Source organism: Amblyraja radiata, chromosome 19 (assembly GCF_010909765.2).
Source record: "Amblyraja radiata isolate CabotCenter1 chromosome 19, sAmbRad1.1.pri, whole genome shotgun sequence".
NCBI lineage: Eukaryota > Metazoa > Chordata > Chondrichthyes > Rajiformes > Rajidae > Amblyraja > Amblyraja radiata.
Genome location: NC_045974.1, coordinates 5,065,769 through 5,081,704, shown reverse-complemented (window position 1 = coordinate 5,081,704; position 15,936 = coordinate 5,065,769). Strand labels below are relative to the sequence as shown.

The 15,936-nt window shown below is 39.8% G+C and overlaps 1 protein-coding gene across 1 annotated transcript in view; it reads left to right on the top strand.

Annotated features, from left to right (window-relative positions):
* adipor2 (adiponectin receptor 2) overlaps positions 1–13,192 on the top strand; it is a 45,193-nt gene extending 32,001 nt beyond the window's left edge. The window contains exons 4-8 of the mRNA XM_033037514.1: positions 935–1,106; positions 5,539–5,725; positions 8,106–8,293; positions 10,036–10,229; positions 10,512–13,192. Coding sequence (XP_032893405.1) covers positions 935–1,106; positions 5,539–5,725; positions 8,106–8,293; positions 10,036–10,229; positions 10,512–10,640 — 870 coding nt within the window. The 3' untranslated portion in view covers positions 10,641–13,192. The remainder of the gene's footprint in view (positions 1–934; positions 1,107–5,538; positions 5,726–8,105; positions 8,294–10,035; positions 10,230–10,511) is intronic.
* The last annotated feature ends 2,744 nt before the right edge of the window (positions 13,193–15,936 follow it).

The following is a 15,936-nucleotide window of genomic DNA, read 5'->3' as shown; positions in this document are numbered from 1 at the left end:
CCTTTCTTGATCTCTGTCTCCATTTCTGGAGGAAGACTAAATCACTGGCATCGAAGGGCCTCGACACGAAACGTCGCCAATTCCTTCTCTCCATAGATGCTGCCTCACCCGCTGAGTTTCTCCAGCATTTTGTGTCTACCTTCACTAATTCCCACAGCTGCCTCATTCCACCCTGTCTCTTGCAAGGACTCCGTGCCACACTCACAGTTTTTCCATCTCTGCTGCATTTGCTCCCGAGATTAGGCTTTCCGCTATTGGACATCTGCAATGTCCTCCTTTAGCAAATGTATTTATCTCCATGTAATTGTGGATGGAGCCCTCACCTGTGGCTCCTCCAATTCCTAGTTCTACTCTCGTGCCCCCTCTCCCTAAGAATAGAGCTCCCCAGGTTCTCGCCTTTCATCCCGCCATCAGTCGCATCTACCTATTTCCACCTCTCTTTACCAGCTTTCTCCTCTCTGCTGCCAATAGTCTGAAGTAAGGTCCTGCCCAAAAGGTTGTCTGTCTATTCCCTGCATGAAGATTGCCTTGCTTGCTGAGTTGTGTTTTGCTCAAGCTCTAAGTATCTGTACTCTCTTGTGTCCTTTATTGCTTCGGATTACAGCATCTGAGGTCTCTTGTGAATCTAGCTTTGAACTACTATTGTTTCTTTTGTTTCTGTTTTGTATTAAAATGCTGAACAATATTTACTGACTAATGACATATTTAGTAATATTAGCACTTAAAAAAACCACAAAAAAAACATTGGTTATTTTTTTTAATGTGCAAGGTAATTTTCAACTTTCCAATCTGAGACTTTGGCCTGAATTTCCATTTGTGTTATTTCCGTGGATCGGAATTCAGGCATTTGCACAAGTTGAAATGATTTTTGGATAATTCCAGTCAGAAATGGGAAATATTGTGGTGTTAATGATTAAAATTGTACCTATTCCAGGTGTGGGAAGGACGATGGCGGGTCATCCCCCATGATGTGTTGCCTGATTGGCTGAAGGATAATGACTACCTCCTGCATGGCCACAGGCCACCAATGCCATCTTTTCGTGCTTGCTTGAGAAGCATCTTTAGGATCCACACAGAAACGTTGAACATTTGGACACATCTTATAGGTATGGTACACAGAAAAGCACTTGAATTTGCATAACCTGGTAACTGCTAGGGCTTTATCTCTGAGGCAGAAAACTGTAAATAACTGGTAGGTTGATATAGTTTATTGCGACGTTGTATGGCCGAGCAGTGTATATATGTATTTCATGTATACTGTAACTACTGACATTTGTAAAAGATGTGCAAATGTGATTATTTAACAACCTGTGGCATGGAAAATCTGCAACACAACGTTAACGTCTGTAACATTGATAGGTGCGGGAAGAACTGCAGCTTCACTATTTTTTATAATGTTTACTGAAATGCAGGTTTACAAGGTTAATTCCCGGGATGGCGGGACTGTCATATGCTGAGAGAATGGAGCAGCTGGGCTTGTACACTCTGGAGTTTAGAAGGATGAGAGGGGATCTCATTGAAACATATGAGATTGTTAAGGGCTTGGACATGCTAGAGGCAGGAGACATGTTCCCGATGTTGGGGGAGACCAGAACCAGGGGCCACAGTTTAAGAATAAGGAGTAAGCCATTTAGAACGGAGACGAGGAAACACTTTTTCTCACAGAGAGTGGTGAGTCTGTGGAATTCTCTGCCTCAGAGGACAGTGGAGGCGGGTTCTCTGGATGCTTTCTAGAGAGGGCTAGATAAGGCTCTTAAAAATTGCGGAGTCAGGGGATATGGGAGAAGGCAGGAATGGGGTACTGATTGGGGATGATCAGCCATGATCACATTGAATGGTGGTGCTGATTTGAAGGGCCGAATGGCCTACTCCTGCACCTGTTGTCTATTGTCTATGACACATGGGAACTGCAGCTTCACTATTTTTGATAATATTTATTGAACTACAGTTATTGAAAACTGAACACTTGAGTATATACCATTTAAAAATATTTCACATTTAGAGTGTGAGAGGCACAGCGTGGAAACGGGTCATTTTGTCCCCGAACCTGCATGTCTTGGGGAAGTGTGAGTCAACCATGTGGTCTGGTTGCCTCCCACATCACAGAAAACCCATGCAATCAGAGGATGAATGTGCAAACTCCTCAGATGAACTCAACGTCGGGATTGAACCTAGTTATCTAGTGCTGTGAGAAAACAGCACTGCTAGCTGTGCCACTGTGACTATTTGGAGTTAATAACCAGGAACATTTACAGCAACAGGACCTATGACCCACTGTGCCCATGCCAGCCTTTTTACCCATCTACACTAACCCCATTTGCCTGTATTGGGTCTGTATTCTTCTATTCCATCTGCCAATACCTCAACCAACTTTCCATCCGTTATTTATCTTGCTGTATCATTAGACAACCTTCCTCACTATCCACAACACCAGTTAAACAACAATGATCCCGGCATTGATTCCTGTGATACACCAAATCGGAAAGCATTGATCTGCATCCTTACAACGCTGACAACTATATTCTGCACTCTCGGAAATATCAGAATAATTTGACAGGTCAAATCCTCCTTTAATTGACGTAAACATTCCCACTGAGTGAATGACCAAACAGATGTTTATTTAATGCTTCACCATCCCGCGATCGGCAAATGGTGGAAGAGACTCGGGAATTGTAAATGCAAACCCATGTTGGTCCATTTCAAAAGTAACATCTGACCTAGCTGTAAAATTATGTTTGCAATAACTGGAGATTTGATCTACAAGAGAGTAGCTTCTTGTACAACTTTATTTAAACATAGTAGCAGGTTTGCAACTCTGGGAAAACTGTGTATATCTTATGATGCGAATAGGGAATCAGACTGTCCAATTTGGCACGTGTTACCACAGCATACAAATGCATGCTTATGAGCCCTGACATTTGCCTAATGGTTAAAAGCACATATGTTTTGATATATGTGTCAGTCTCATTCATTTTTGCCCAGTGCTGAATCTGATGATTTAAGCTACATTGCATTGCAGAAAAACACACCCTCCCTTGTTTTCTCCTAATCCAACCGAGAAAATCGGATCAATGCATCACTGCAGTGGTCCAGACCTTTTATATATTAATTGTGTTAATACATTCCCAAAATGCCCTTCAATTAATAGAAAAATTCAGGTTGGTTGTGCCCAGTAGATTGAAGGGAATTGACTGCATTTAGCTACTTGCAGACGTCCATGGCTTGAGCTTGTAAGCTCCACAATAGGTCCATGAACAACTGATTGGCAGGTATTGGTGTGTGTGGTGTTGTGCTCAGTTGTTGTTGGTTCACTACCATTCTGCTGGGGATTCCATACCTGTTATCCTTCCCGGCATCGAATCAGAATCCCCATTCGTTTGTGGGTATTGGTGACCTAGAACTTATGAAGATTAAGTAAGTTCAGTTTTATTGCTTTATCTTAATGTTTTTAATGTTTTGTTTTTACTTTTAATAAGGAATTTTATTTAGTTATTTTATAAATATCTCTGATATGTGTGACATCGCCCTCTCGCCAACCTTGTGTCAGAGGCTGACCCAGGTTTCTGGTGATGGGGTCTGTAGATGACACCCATCTGTAGGGTCTGTAGATGACGGCCCATCGCTCCTCGCATGCCACGGTCTCTACCCTCACAGCTCTATCCGTCCGCTCCTCCTCCGGTTCACCCTCCCTCACCTGCCCGCGCGCAGTCCTCTGCGAGTCCCGCATCCCCTCATGCCCTTCTGCCCTTGTCTTCTCCGTCCCTGCCCGGCTCACCTGTTCCAGTGCAGCCGTCTGCACCTGTCGCCGTACTGCCTCCACTTGTTCCTGCAGGGAGGGGAGATGGCGAGATGCGAACCCGGTCGGGACGTGTTGTCAAGCCGCCTGTCCGCTATGGCGATTTTGCTTAACCATTTCTACTAATTTGATTGTCAGCGCATGAGACGTGGTTGCCCTGTCACGACTTTGTTTGTCTTTCGTTTCCAAGGGGAAGGATGTAGATGACATATGCATGTGACCCTTAATATCGTTACCTCATCACAACTAACCACTCCCCATATCACAAGTATAATTACAACCTCCCCACCCACATATCGCTCTCTAGTTTCTGTGACAGACCACGTACAGCTAGTGCTCTCTGTAATGTCACTGTCCATCTTCAAATCCTCCCTAAAAACTCATTTTTATTCTCTGGCTTTCGACACTGGCTGAGACATTGCTCCTGTTCTTAGTGCTTTTAATGTCTTTTAATTTTTACTGTTTTTTAGTCCTTCGTTTTATGGTTTTTAATGGTTTGTAATAACTTTTTGTCCATGAGTTCTCATGTAGAGCACTTTGTGGCAACTGCGGTTGTTTAAAGTGCTTTATAAATAAAGTTATTATTATTATTATTATTATGTAATAAAGAAGTAAATTCACAGTGTGTCGATAACACTTCTTTACAGGGTCCTCGCTGTTAATTCGCAATGAGAGAATTAAATTGGAGAGCCAAGAGTTAATGGCCACTTCTATTTGAATCCCATGTGGATTTTGAATACTTGCGTAATTTCATTGCATTATCTTCATAGTAAAAATCTTTTTTTTGGTAGAAGCTGATATTATACTGCATAAATAATGCTGATAAATTCTTTCATTGCATTGTTAAATTCATAGTAAAGATCTTAATTTTGTTTTTGGTAGCTAGAAGTTAAAGTGTCTACCTGGCCTGATATTTAGAGCTGGGTGCAATGAAATATTGCTGCCATTATCAGAATTTAGATTTATGAAAAGCTGTCATTCCATTTCTGCTGCTCCAGCACAGAATTCCAGTTTGATCCCTCTATTCTGCTGCTGCATTACTTTATCCTGCCGTCACCACTACTTGATCCCAACTTGAATTTGGATGGGACACTTCATCAGATGCACACTATTGGCTTCTGCCTTGTTCTCAATTGCATTGCACTTTTTCTTTCCGATTTCCATTTTGAACCTCGCTTCCCATTGCATTTGTTGTCTTTAAATTAAGGTGATTAAAAACAACTGACTATCTCTTTTCTTGAAAGAACTTTATACACCATTCTGTTTCTCCTCTTTGTCTTTCTTTCTTTTATTGTGTTTGAAATCTTAATTTGTTCTATGCAGTGAAGCTGCCAGATTGCTCAGTGCTTCCAGTATTTCCTGCTTTTTGTTTGGCATTTCCAGCATTTGTCATATTTTCCTTCTAATTCATTTCAGGAAATAACTGTAAACGGCACATGTTATTTATTTCTACTTTTCTGATTCTACTGCTTCCATGAGCAGACGTGTAAATGGTTTTCTGGAATTTAAAAAAGATTTCACCTATTTAATCCCTGTTTATATTTCTGGGATTCGCTGTCTCTTCCTCATTTGGTAAATATGTTGTTAGTTCCAATGCAATATGAAATCTGGCTATAAAAGTTTGTAGTGCACCACAAACCATTACATCTAATCGTAGCTTCAAGTGCGCATGCGTAAAATGACCATGACTGTTTATTTCTGGGTATTGAATTTTTATGCTTTTTTTTATTTTTCCCTCCCAGGTTGTCTTTTCTTCCTCTGTCTTGGAATTTTCTATATGTTTAGGCCGAACATATCATTTGTGGCCCCAGTGCAGGAGAAGGTTGTATTTGGAGCCTTCTTCCTCGGCGCCATTCTCTGCCTGTGTTTCTCTTGGTTGTTTCATACGTTCTACTGCCATTCAGAAAATGTTTCACGTGTATTTTCCAAGTAAGTAACCATTTGTAAAATGACCCGCAGTAACTTGATAATCTAGTATTCATAATTTTAATTTGTAGATTAGAATGTATGGTTTAATCTGGATGTTATGAATCTGTTGAAGGCCGCATTTTCTGAAATTAATCTTGAATTGTAATCTTAATGTGTCTCAAGAATCACAATGATCTCTAATTTTCCATTCCTTAAACACTCATCAGCTGGATACTAATCATCTGTCATCTTGCAGTTTGCATTTGATCAGGTTTGGCAGTAGAAATCTAATACTTGGATAATGCCCTGTTTTCAATAGTACTTAGGAGTTGTGTTTGCGTTCTTTCAGTCGAACACTAATATATTAACATAGCAATAAGTTATGATAATATAGGAGAACAAACGTTTCTTCAGATATGTAAAGAGTAAGAAATAGGCAAGAATGGACATTGGACCACTGGAAAATGATGCTGAAGAAGTTATAATGGGGAATAAATAAGTGGCAGATGGACACGTTTTTGTGCATCAGTCTTCAGAGTGGAAGACACCAGAAACGTGTGTGAAATTCAAGAGAGTCGGGGGGTGGAAGTTAGTGGAGTAGTTATTACTAAGAAGGCGCTTAGGAAGCTGAAAGGTCTGAAGGTGGATTAGTCACCTGGACCAGATGGACTACACCCTAGGGTTCTGAAAGCTGTGGCTTCGAGATTGTGGAGGCATTGGTAGTGATCTTTCAAGCATCACTACAGTCTAGAGCCAGACGATTGGAAAATTGCAAGAAGGGAGTGAGGCAGAAGAGTGGAAATTATAGGCTGGTTAGCCTGACTTCAGTGGTCGGTAAGATTTTAGAGTCCATTATAAAGGATGAGGTTTCTGAGTGTTGGAATCCTTTGAGGAGATAAATAGCAGGATAGACAAAAGAGAGTTTTTTACCTGGATTTTCAGGCCTTTGATAAGGTGCTGCACGTTAGGCTGCTAAAGAAGATAAGAGCCCAGGGTATCAGAGGGAAGATGCTATCCATGTTACTAGGTTGACTGGATGGCAGAAGGCAAAGAGTGGCAATAAATGGGGCTTTTTCTGGTTGGCTATCAGTGACTAGCTGAGTTCCGCAGGGGTCGATACTGGGTCTGCTACTCTTCATGGATTTGGATGAGGGAATTGAAGGTTTGGTTGCCAAGTTTGAAGTTGATATAAAGATGGGTGGGGGGGCAGGTAGTGTAGAGAAAGAAGGACTCTGCAGAAGGATTTACAATGATGTTGCCAGGACAAGAGGGTCTGAGCTATAGGGAGAGGTTGAGTAGGCTGGGACATTATTTCTTGGAGCGCAGGAGAATGAGGGGTGTGTAAAATCATGAGAGGAATAGATCTGGTAGATGCACTTTTGCCCAGAGTAGGTGAATCTAGGACCAGAGGCCATAGGTTTAAGGTGAAGGGGAAAGGATTTTATAGGAATCTGAGGGGTAACTTTCACACAAAGGGTGGTGGGTGTCTGGAACAAGCTGCCAGAGGAGGTAGTTGAAGCTGGGACTATCATAATGTTTAAGAAAGTTAGACAAGTCCATGGATTGTACAGGTTTGGAGGGATATGGACCAAATGCAGGACATATTAGCCAGTGTGGGAAAGTTGGGCTGAAGGGCCTGTTTCCATGCTGTGTCACTCTATGACTCTGACTTGGATAGTTTGGGAGAGTGGGCTAAGAAGTGTCAGATGGAATAGACTGTAGCAAAGAGTGGAGTCGTGGATTTTGCTGAAAGGAATAAAGGTGTAGACTTTTTTTTTTAAATGGGTAGAGAATTCAGAAATCAGAAATTCAGAAAGGGACTTGCCATTGCAGGTACAGAATTCCCCAAAAGTTTATTTGCAAGACAAATTGGTAGGAAGGAAGGCAAATGCAATGCTCGCATTTATTTCAAGAGGTCTAGAATATAAAAAGGCGGATGAAATGCTTTATAAGGCACTTCTCAGATCGCATTTGAAGTATTGTGAGCAGTTTGTAGAATTCCTCTAATTGGGTGTTCAAGCCCAATAAATTTTAGTTACATTTTTTACTTGTACTATTTTATCTGCATAGTACATTAATAAAAAAATATTTTGAAGGGAAAATTATGGGGGGGAAATACGCATGCTATTGGCATCTTGTTTGCTGTTTCTGTGACAATTGTGAGAAGCTGCTATAACTGGGTTGAAATCCAGTATTTTCTCTGCTTCAGTAAATTGGGTTAGCAATAGAAATTGGGTGTATAGAAGTTTTGCAAAAAACGTATTGGTTGAATAAAGGGATTCTTTTGTTTTAGCTGAATAGGTGTTGTTTACCCCTCCGAGTGTTATTTTCATTATAATTACCACATGAGAGTTTTGATTTACTTCAATTAATCTAAATTGTATCCTCCTTGTTTCCCCAGGTTGGACTATTCTGGCATAGCACTTCTAATAATGGGCAGCTTTGTGCCATGGTTATACTACTCCTTCTATTGTAACCCCCAGCCATGTTTCATTTATTTGCTTGTTGTCTGCGTACTTGGTATCACAGCGATCATAGTCTCCCAGTGGGACTATTTTGCAACGCCACAGTACAGAGGTGTACGAGCTGGTAAGTTAATTATCTTCCATCCCTGCTGTTTATAATATTTCTTGTTGATGTATACCTGAGGGTATATGGCTTCACGTCATCTGCTACAAAACAGGATCTGCAGCCAAATGTATCTATGTTGTTGTGGGTGTGATTAGTTTCTTTACTTTGCTGTGGTTCTAGACCCATACAAGAAATATTTTCTCAATTGCATTTTGAACAGTGTTCTTTAATGTATGCCTTTAATGTATGCCTTAAGCTTTAATAATGTAACAAAATGAAAAGGAGAATGCTCAAGATACTCAGAAAGGCCCATAGCATCTGTATAGAGAAAAACAATTAATGTTTCCAGTCAATTATATTTATCCAGTTCAGTTGAAAGATCTTTGACTAAAGTATTTCCAGTATTCCTCTTTTTAGATTTCCGAGCACTTGTAGTTTTTTTGCCATTCAATTCATGTGATGAAGTCCTCCAGTTTTTTTTTGTTTTTTTTTTAATTGTGGAAAATTTGCAGCATGAAAGATTATTCGCCTCGTGTCTGTTCTGGTTGAAATAGAGTTACTAATCTTGCCATCCAGGGTTGGGTAAAGTGCCCTGCAAATTCAAATATTTTAAAATGTGATGAGTGTTTTGGCATTTCTTTTTCAAGTCTCTTTTCCATAGACACCCATGACACTTTTGATGAATTTAAAAACATTATCTAATCTATTTAGGATACAGAGATCCTAAATAATGTAATCAATTTAATAAATAATTAAATGGCTATTATGTAGCCATTTAATAATGGCTAAATTAAATGGGTGCCAGAAAGGCACCTGTAGGAGCAAATGAGGATTGTTGCTTGGAACAATCTAATAAAGAGTTTCCACACCTTGATGTTAGGCTGCAGTGTGGACGGAGATGCGATACGGAAATAAATTGCATCTCCGTCGAGGTAAGAGATTAGAAAAATCTGCAGTTCCTTCTTAAACAAAGAGATTAGAAAAAGTTTTCCCCAACCCCCCCTGCCCCCCCCCCCCCCCCCCCCCCCCTCACCCACATAAAACAAGCTAAAAAACAAAAAACATGCATTTAACACAAACAATTAAAACACAAATAAGGAAAGGACAGACAGACTGTTGGCGAGGCAACCATTGCTGGTGCCACCCGAATATATAATTCTTTCACTTTTTTTAAACAAATGTAAAGGCTGGTAACTTGTAATGAATGATGCTTCTGGACTAGATACCAGTTGTTTGTGAATGATCCACAACATATATGGTGAAACATTAGTCTTTATTCCATGAGTAATACAGAACATTCAAACTGCCAGCCATGCATACCCAGCTCGGTGGCTTCTGAGAGCTCAGTGTCCTTGTTAGTGTAGTACTGTAATACCATGTAATGGGTGGCAGGCATATATGTGTAGTGGAGATTATAAATGGCATGGATTAACAAGGGTTAATCTACATCCTCTTAAAAAAGCAAAGCATATATAGAGTGTTTAGTGGAGTATATATTGTAAAACACCAGTATAAGGTGTGTGCATTTCTTATTTTACTTGCACATGCTTGTGCATATATGAGCACATAAAACGAAACGGGTCATGCACAGTTCAAGTATAGCCGGTGAACTTTCCAATAAGCGGGTTTGGCTTGCAGACACGAGCTGCACGTGTACGGTGATTTTGGAGGTCAGTTCTTGAATGGATAACTGTTCATGGTGTTTTTCTCAAAGAAATTCATTCTGCATGTGACTTATTGTCTCATCCATTTATTTCTAGGAGTTTTTGTTGGATTGGGGCTGAGTGGAGTCGTGCCTACCCTGCACTTTATGATATCAGAAGGATTTTTCAGGGCTGCTACAATTGGACAGATTGGCTGGTTGTTCTTAATGGCAACATTGTATATCACAGGAGCTGCCTTATACGCTGCCCGTATCCCGGAACGTTTCTTTCCTGGAAAATGTGACATTTGGGTGAGTAATTGGTGATCTTTTTACCTCAAATTTCATAAATGCTTAGTTGACAGGAAGATTTAAAAATTAAAGGGCGGTTATTATACAGAGAGAGAATTATACAACTCTAAATTATATTTTTAATCTGGACACTGTTGCTCAGGTACATTGAATGCATTCACACCTTGTGTAGCTGGGAAAATGCTCCGTGAAATATAGTTGCGCAATTTGATTAGACGGTGGCATTGATGTTTGGTTTCCATTGCTGGATGTTGACTGTTGATCTTGTTTTTGTTTTTACAGTTTCACTCTCATCAGCTGTTCCATGTTCTGGTAGTGGCCGGTGCATTTGTTCACTTTCATGGCGTCTCAAACCTTCAGGAGTTTCGTCATGGTGTTGGTGGTGGATGCACTGATAATGACTTGCTATGAAACTAATCTCCAATTATATGTGCAGTGGAACTTTGAGCAATGGTATAGGAATTGGTGATGAAATAACTGAAAGATCAAAATTCTTACCACCGTTTAATTTGGGTGAATCAGTCCAATATTGTGTATGGGAAGGCCAAATAACATTGGAATACAGGAGTCCACTGCATCAGAATGGCGTTTTCAGTGGCGACTCTGGGTTTTCAAAGAAGCAATTTTTGTGGTAAAGAAGCAAAAGATACGACATCACAGAGTCATCACTTGAGGTGTGACCAACGCATTTGTCAACTGGTTGTCAAACCCAATGGAAAAAATGTAAATTATAAATTATAAGTTAGTATGTAATTTACAAAATTGCTGAATCTGAAGCAAAGTTCTGCTTTAACTGAATACCATATTTATTTCTATGAAAAGATATAAAAGTGGAAGAAAAATTGAAGATAATACTTCCGAGCAGAGTCTGGCTGCTTATAACAAAAGAAAGATCTTGTAAATAAGATTTCTAACTTTCAGTTAATTAGAAAATTTATATAATAAAAACTTTTGTACAGTAAACATTTTCAAGAGTACCACACACTGTTAACTACATTGCACAAATATTGGTAGACATCAGGTAGTGGAAAGATGCCAGTATAAGAGCAATGCAAAAAGCCTTCCTTGTGAAGGCTTGCCCACTAAGTGTGCTGTGAGGCCTGATAATTTTAATTTTCTATTCTGTCGTATGCTATGTAAATAGCATTTCCGATCGGTGAGATCAAACAGAAGCAGGTGTGTGCAAATTTCTATTGATTGTGCACCCACTTCAACTTCTAAGGAATCACATGTGCATATATATATATATTCACATTTTATATACATATTCATGTATATAGATAAATCATTTTATTTTTACTGTTGTGATGTTCTGTCCCTGGGATGGGGAAGTGGGTCTTGCCACTACATTTGTTGGTTAGTTTGTAAATGGTTGATGTCATGTGATATAACTGACCTGTTGCAAGTTGCTTTCAGGTTCAGTTAGAAACGGCTCATCAGCTTTAAAACATTTTCGGTTTATTATGTGGATGTTTCGACAAACTAAGATAAAGAAATAGATTGCCTTTATTGTTGAAGGTGAATGGTTCAAAATAGCCTTTTCTGCTAATTTCTAAGCACCTTGACACTTAGTAAGGAAACTTTGTAATCAGGTTTCTAGTTGAAGTACAAGTTTTGAACAATTCTGAGTAATTTGAATCTGTCCACTTTAAAATAATTTAGTTAATTCACTGTGCACTCTTAATTTGACATCAGAGGTTGCAGCAGGTGTTATTTAGCCGGCTGTAACATGCTGATTTTTGTTGGAGGTTTTGTATGGAAATGGTGTCAAATGTTTACACTTGCCTGATGAAGGACAAATCAGAATTGCATGTGAGTAATACTCGCTTGGACACTGATCTGCCATGTATAATGTTATCTTCCCTTCCACCACCACACTTGCACATACTTCTAAAAGTTTGAATTTTCCGTTGTTTTTGAATTGACTCAAACAGTGGAGTGATGTCTGTGGCGGATGAAAGAGGAAGGTGAAACATTTCTCATTCAAATGTTTTTGTCTGCGGACCGTGAAGTAATATTGACTGGATATATGAAGAAACATGCCAAACCATCTGTAGGGATGCATTTTGGGCAAAGGTGAAGAAAGAAGAGCAACAGAAAAGGGAAATATAGTCTTAACTGAGTAGTCCAACTGAGTAGTTGGCTATCACAATCCGGAAATAGTCCTAACCACATTTTTGTTCTAAAGTTTAGAATGCCATTGTGCCCTTGTAAGGGCTTACATGGATTACTCTTAAAATTAATACTAATATTAATAATTAATTGAGCTGGTAAGATTGGCAAACTTGGAACGTAATTTAAAACAAAGAACAAATCTTTGGTTCAGGTTCTTGGTAAGACCAGAGCTGTTATGAATTGTACTTCATGCGATAGTTTAATTCCTTGTAAATAATGTAAATAATGAATCTATTTGCATGAAATGCAAGAGATTTGAACTGAGTGAGGTGGTATCTTGATGTTTAGACTCTTCAAGATTCCATAGAATGTGCATTGAAAACAACAATAATTTACCCTCTTGAAATACCTGAGATGGTTAATTTGAAATGATTTGAATTTGTGTGCTGAAATGTTGCCATGCCACATACTGGAGCAGATCTGAATGGTTGGAAATTTTCAGGATTCCAATTTCTTTTTTAATCAGCTGATGTATCCATCGGAAATGAATTGATTATCCTTGAGGCGAGAAACCATTTAAAAACAAAAATCTGCTGTACTTTGTTGGCTTGCATTGCTTGGTCAAGATTTCTCAAGAGTTTGCCCAATGCCTTATTAGGATCTGTGTTTTGCTTGTTCTGAATGTTTTATAGTCAATAATACTTCATTTCCAGATAAAATGAGGCCTTGTTTATTTCCCACTGCTTTAATTTGAGTATCTCTGGATTAAGTATATATTGGCTAAGGGTGCATAATTGGATTTTTACTTGATGTAAGATTTCAACCAATAATAAAAAAATAACTTTTGGTCTAGTTTTGTCACAGCAGTTTGAATTGATTACTACCAATTCCAATAGGTCAAACAATTATTGGATTTTTAAAAATTGTCCTTGCTTTTCTCTTGCCCTTTCTCCCACCCTCCAAATTCCCTCCAAAATCTGGCTGAGATTGGACAGTCTCGTCAAATTCCTGCTTAACATATTGCTGTAGGATAGTGTTGGTAGCTCTAATGAAAGTGCCTCATCCCTGGTGAGATTCTAAGAAATCCATGTGCATACCATTAATAGGCAAATGTGATGGGTAGACTAGTTTCCTCAACACTAATGCTGTTAGATCTATCCTGCACTCTTGTGATGATGTGGCACAACTCATCAACATGGGACTCTTAAATTGCTGTGAGCTAAAGTGCTAAAAAAGAATCACCCACCCACTGTCTGACCCATGAATCCACTCGTATCCCTCTACTCCCTATCCAAGTATATCCAAATGCATTTTGAAAATGTCAATTGTATTTGCATGCACCACCTCCTCTGGCAGCTTGTTCTGGATATTGGCTATTCTGTGTTGAAAAACCTACTCTTCAGATCATTAAAGACAACTTATGTCTCGCCTTAAACATGGACCCTCGAGTTATAGTCTCCCCTTCCCTTGCTAAAATACTTTATCCTATCTATGCCCCTCAATCCTATAAACCTCCACAAGGTCACCCCTCAGCCTCTTACATTCCAGTGAAAATATACACCTCCTATCCAATCTGTAATCACTACAGCCCTTCATTGCAGGCAATGTCCTGGTGAATCTCTTCTGCATTTTCACTATTGCTACAACATTATTACAGTAGTGTGCTGACCCGAACTGTACATAATACTACAAATGCCATCTAACCAGTGTTTTGTACACTTCTAGCAATGCATTCCAACTCTTGTCCTCTGTGCCTCCCCTATGAAGGCAATCATTTTTAATGCCTCCTTTACTACCCTATCCATTGTTTTTTGCCACTTTCATTAGGCTATGGACTTGTACCCCAAGGTTCTATATATCAGGGCTCCTCACATCCTTACCTTCTACCAGGATTTGACTTTACAAATTGCACTGCCTCGCACTTGTATGGATTAAATTCCATCTGCTGCCACTCTGCCCAACTCTCCAGCTGATCCATGTTCCACTATATGTTTGAACAACTTTTTTTGCTATCAATGTCTCCTCTAATTTTCATGTCGTTGACAAACTTATGAATCAGGCAACCCATATTCTCTGCCTCCCAGCACCAAGTCCTTTTTGAGTCCAGTTTTGCAGCATTGTGATCATGTGATAGGAGTAGAATTAGGCCATTTGGCTCATCAAGTCTACTCTGCCATTCAATCATGGCTGATCTATCTCTCCCTCCCAACCCCATTCTCCTACCTTCTCCCCATAACCTCTGACACCTGTACTAATCAATAATCTATCTATCTCTGCCTTAAATATATCCACTGACTTTGCCTTCACAGCCTTCTGTGGCAAAGAATTCCACAGATTCACCACCCTCTGTCTAAAGAAATTCTTCCTCATCTCCTTCCTAAAAGAATGTCCCTTAATTCTGAGGCTATGACCTCTAGTCCTAGACTCTCCCACTCGTGGAAACATCCTCTCCACATCCACTCTATCCAAGCCTTGCCTTGGTTTCCTTGTGTCTTATCCTTCTTGACCAGCATACCATGCAGAACCTTGCCAGAAGTCTTCTGAGGTCCATGTCCTGTCTTACATGATTGAAATCCAATTATGTTGTTTCGAAGGACATGCAAGATTGTAAGGCCCATTTCTTTTTAACATAATTCATTTACAATCCTCCAAAGAGCAGGGAGGACATGAAGCACTGCAGTATCAAACATTCTGAGATGTCTTGCACACATAGGCTGAGTGAGGTCAATGTCCCACTACAATACAACAGCAAACAAAATGAAGCAATTCCAGTAAAAAAAAATCCCATAACTCCCAGCTTCATATTTGAGTAAGAATACTTTAAAATCTGGTTAATTTTGAAATAGCAACTGTCCCTTGTACATGGACCTGGATTTTCTCAACGTACTATCTTGTAATGGCTGATTTCAGAATGAATTGGGTAAAATAAATCTGAAGCACACATCAGATCTCCATTTATACAACCAAAGAGAATAATGCCTGCTCCTCTATGTGGTGTGGCCATTACTACTGATGCCACGCTGCCATTTCTGTTTGTGCACCTTTGCATTTGGATGGTGATCTAAACAGTTGCACTACACATTGCACAGTATTGGTCATCATACTCGGGAAGAATATACTTGTGTTTAAGAAGGAACTGCAGATGCTGGAAAATCGAAGGTACACAAAAATGCTGGAGAAACTCAGCGGGTGCAGCAGCATCTATGGAGCGAAGGAAATAGGCAACGTTTCGGGCCGAAACGTTGCCTATTTCCTTCGTGCCATAGATGCTGCTGCACCCGCTGAGTTTCTCCAGCATTTTTGTGTACCTTCCAGTTCACTCCATAAGTTGGAGTCTCCTCCTTGCCCAATGCTGCAAACCTCTGAAACACAATCCCTTAGTCCCGGTGACACATTCCAATAGTAAACCACAATTGCTGAGGCAGCTCTGCTCCATCTCCACAATTTGTTGTTGGACCTACTGTCACTGCTGGCAATCAATCATTTTGTCTCTTCCGCTCCCCTTTCCCAATCCTAAAATGCGGAATCTTCCTAGCATAGATGCCTATTTTCCTTTATCCAAAGGGATTTTTTTCCTCTAAGGGTAGTGAGT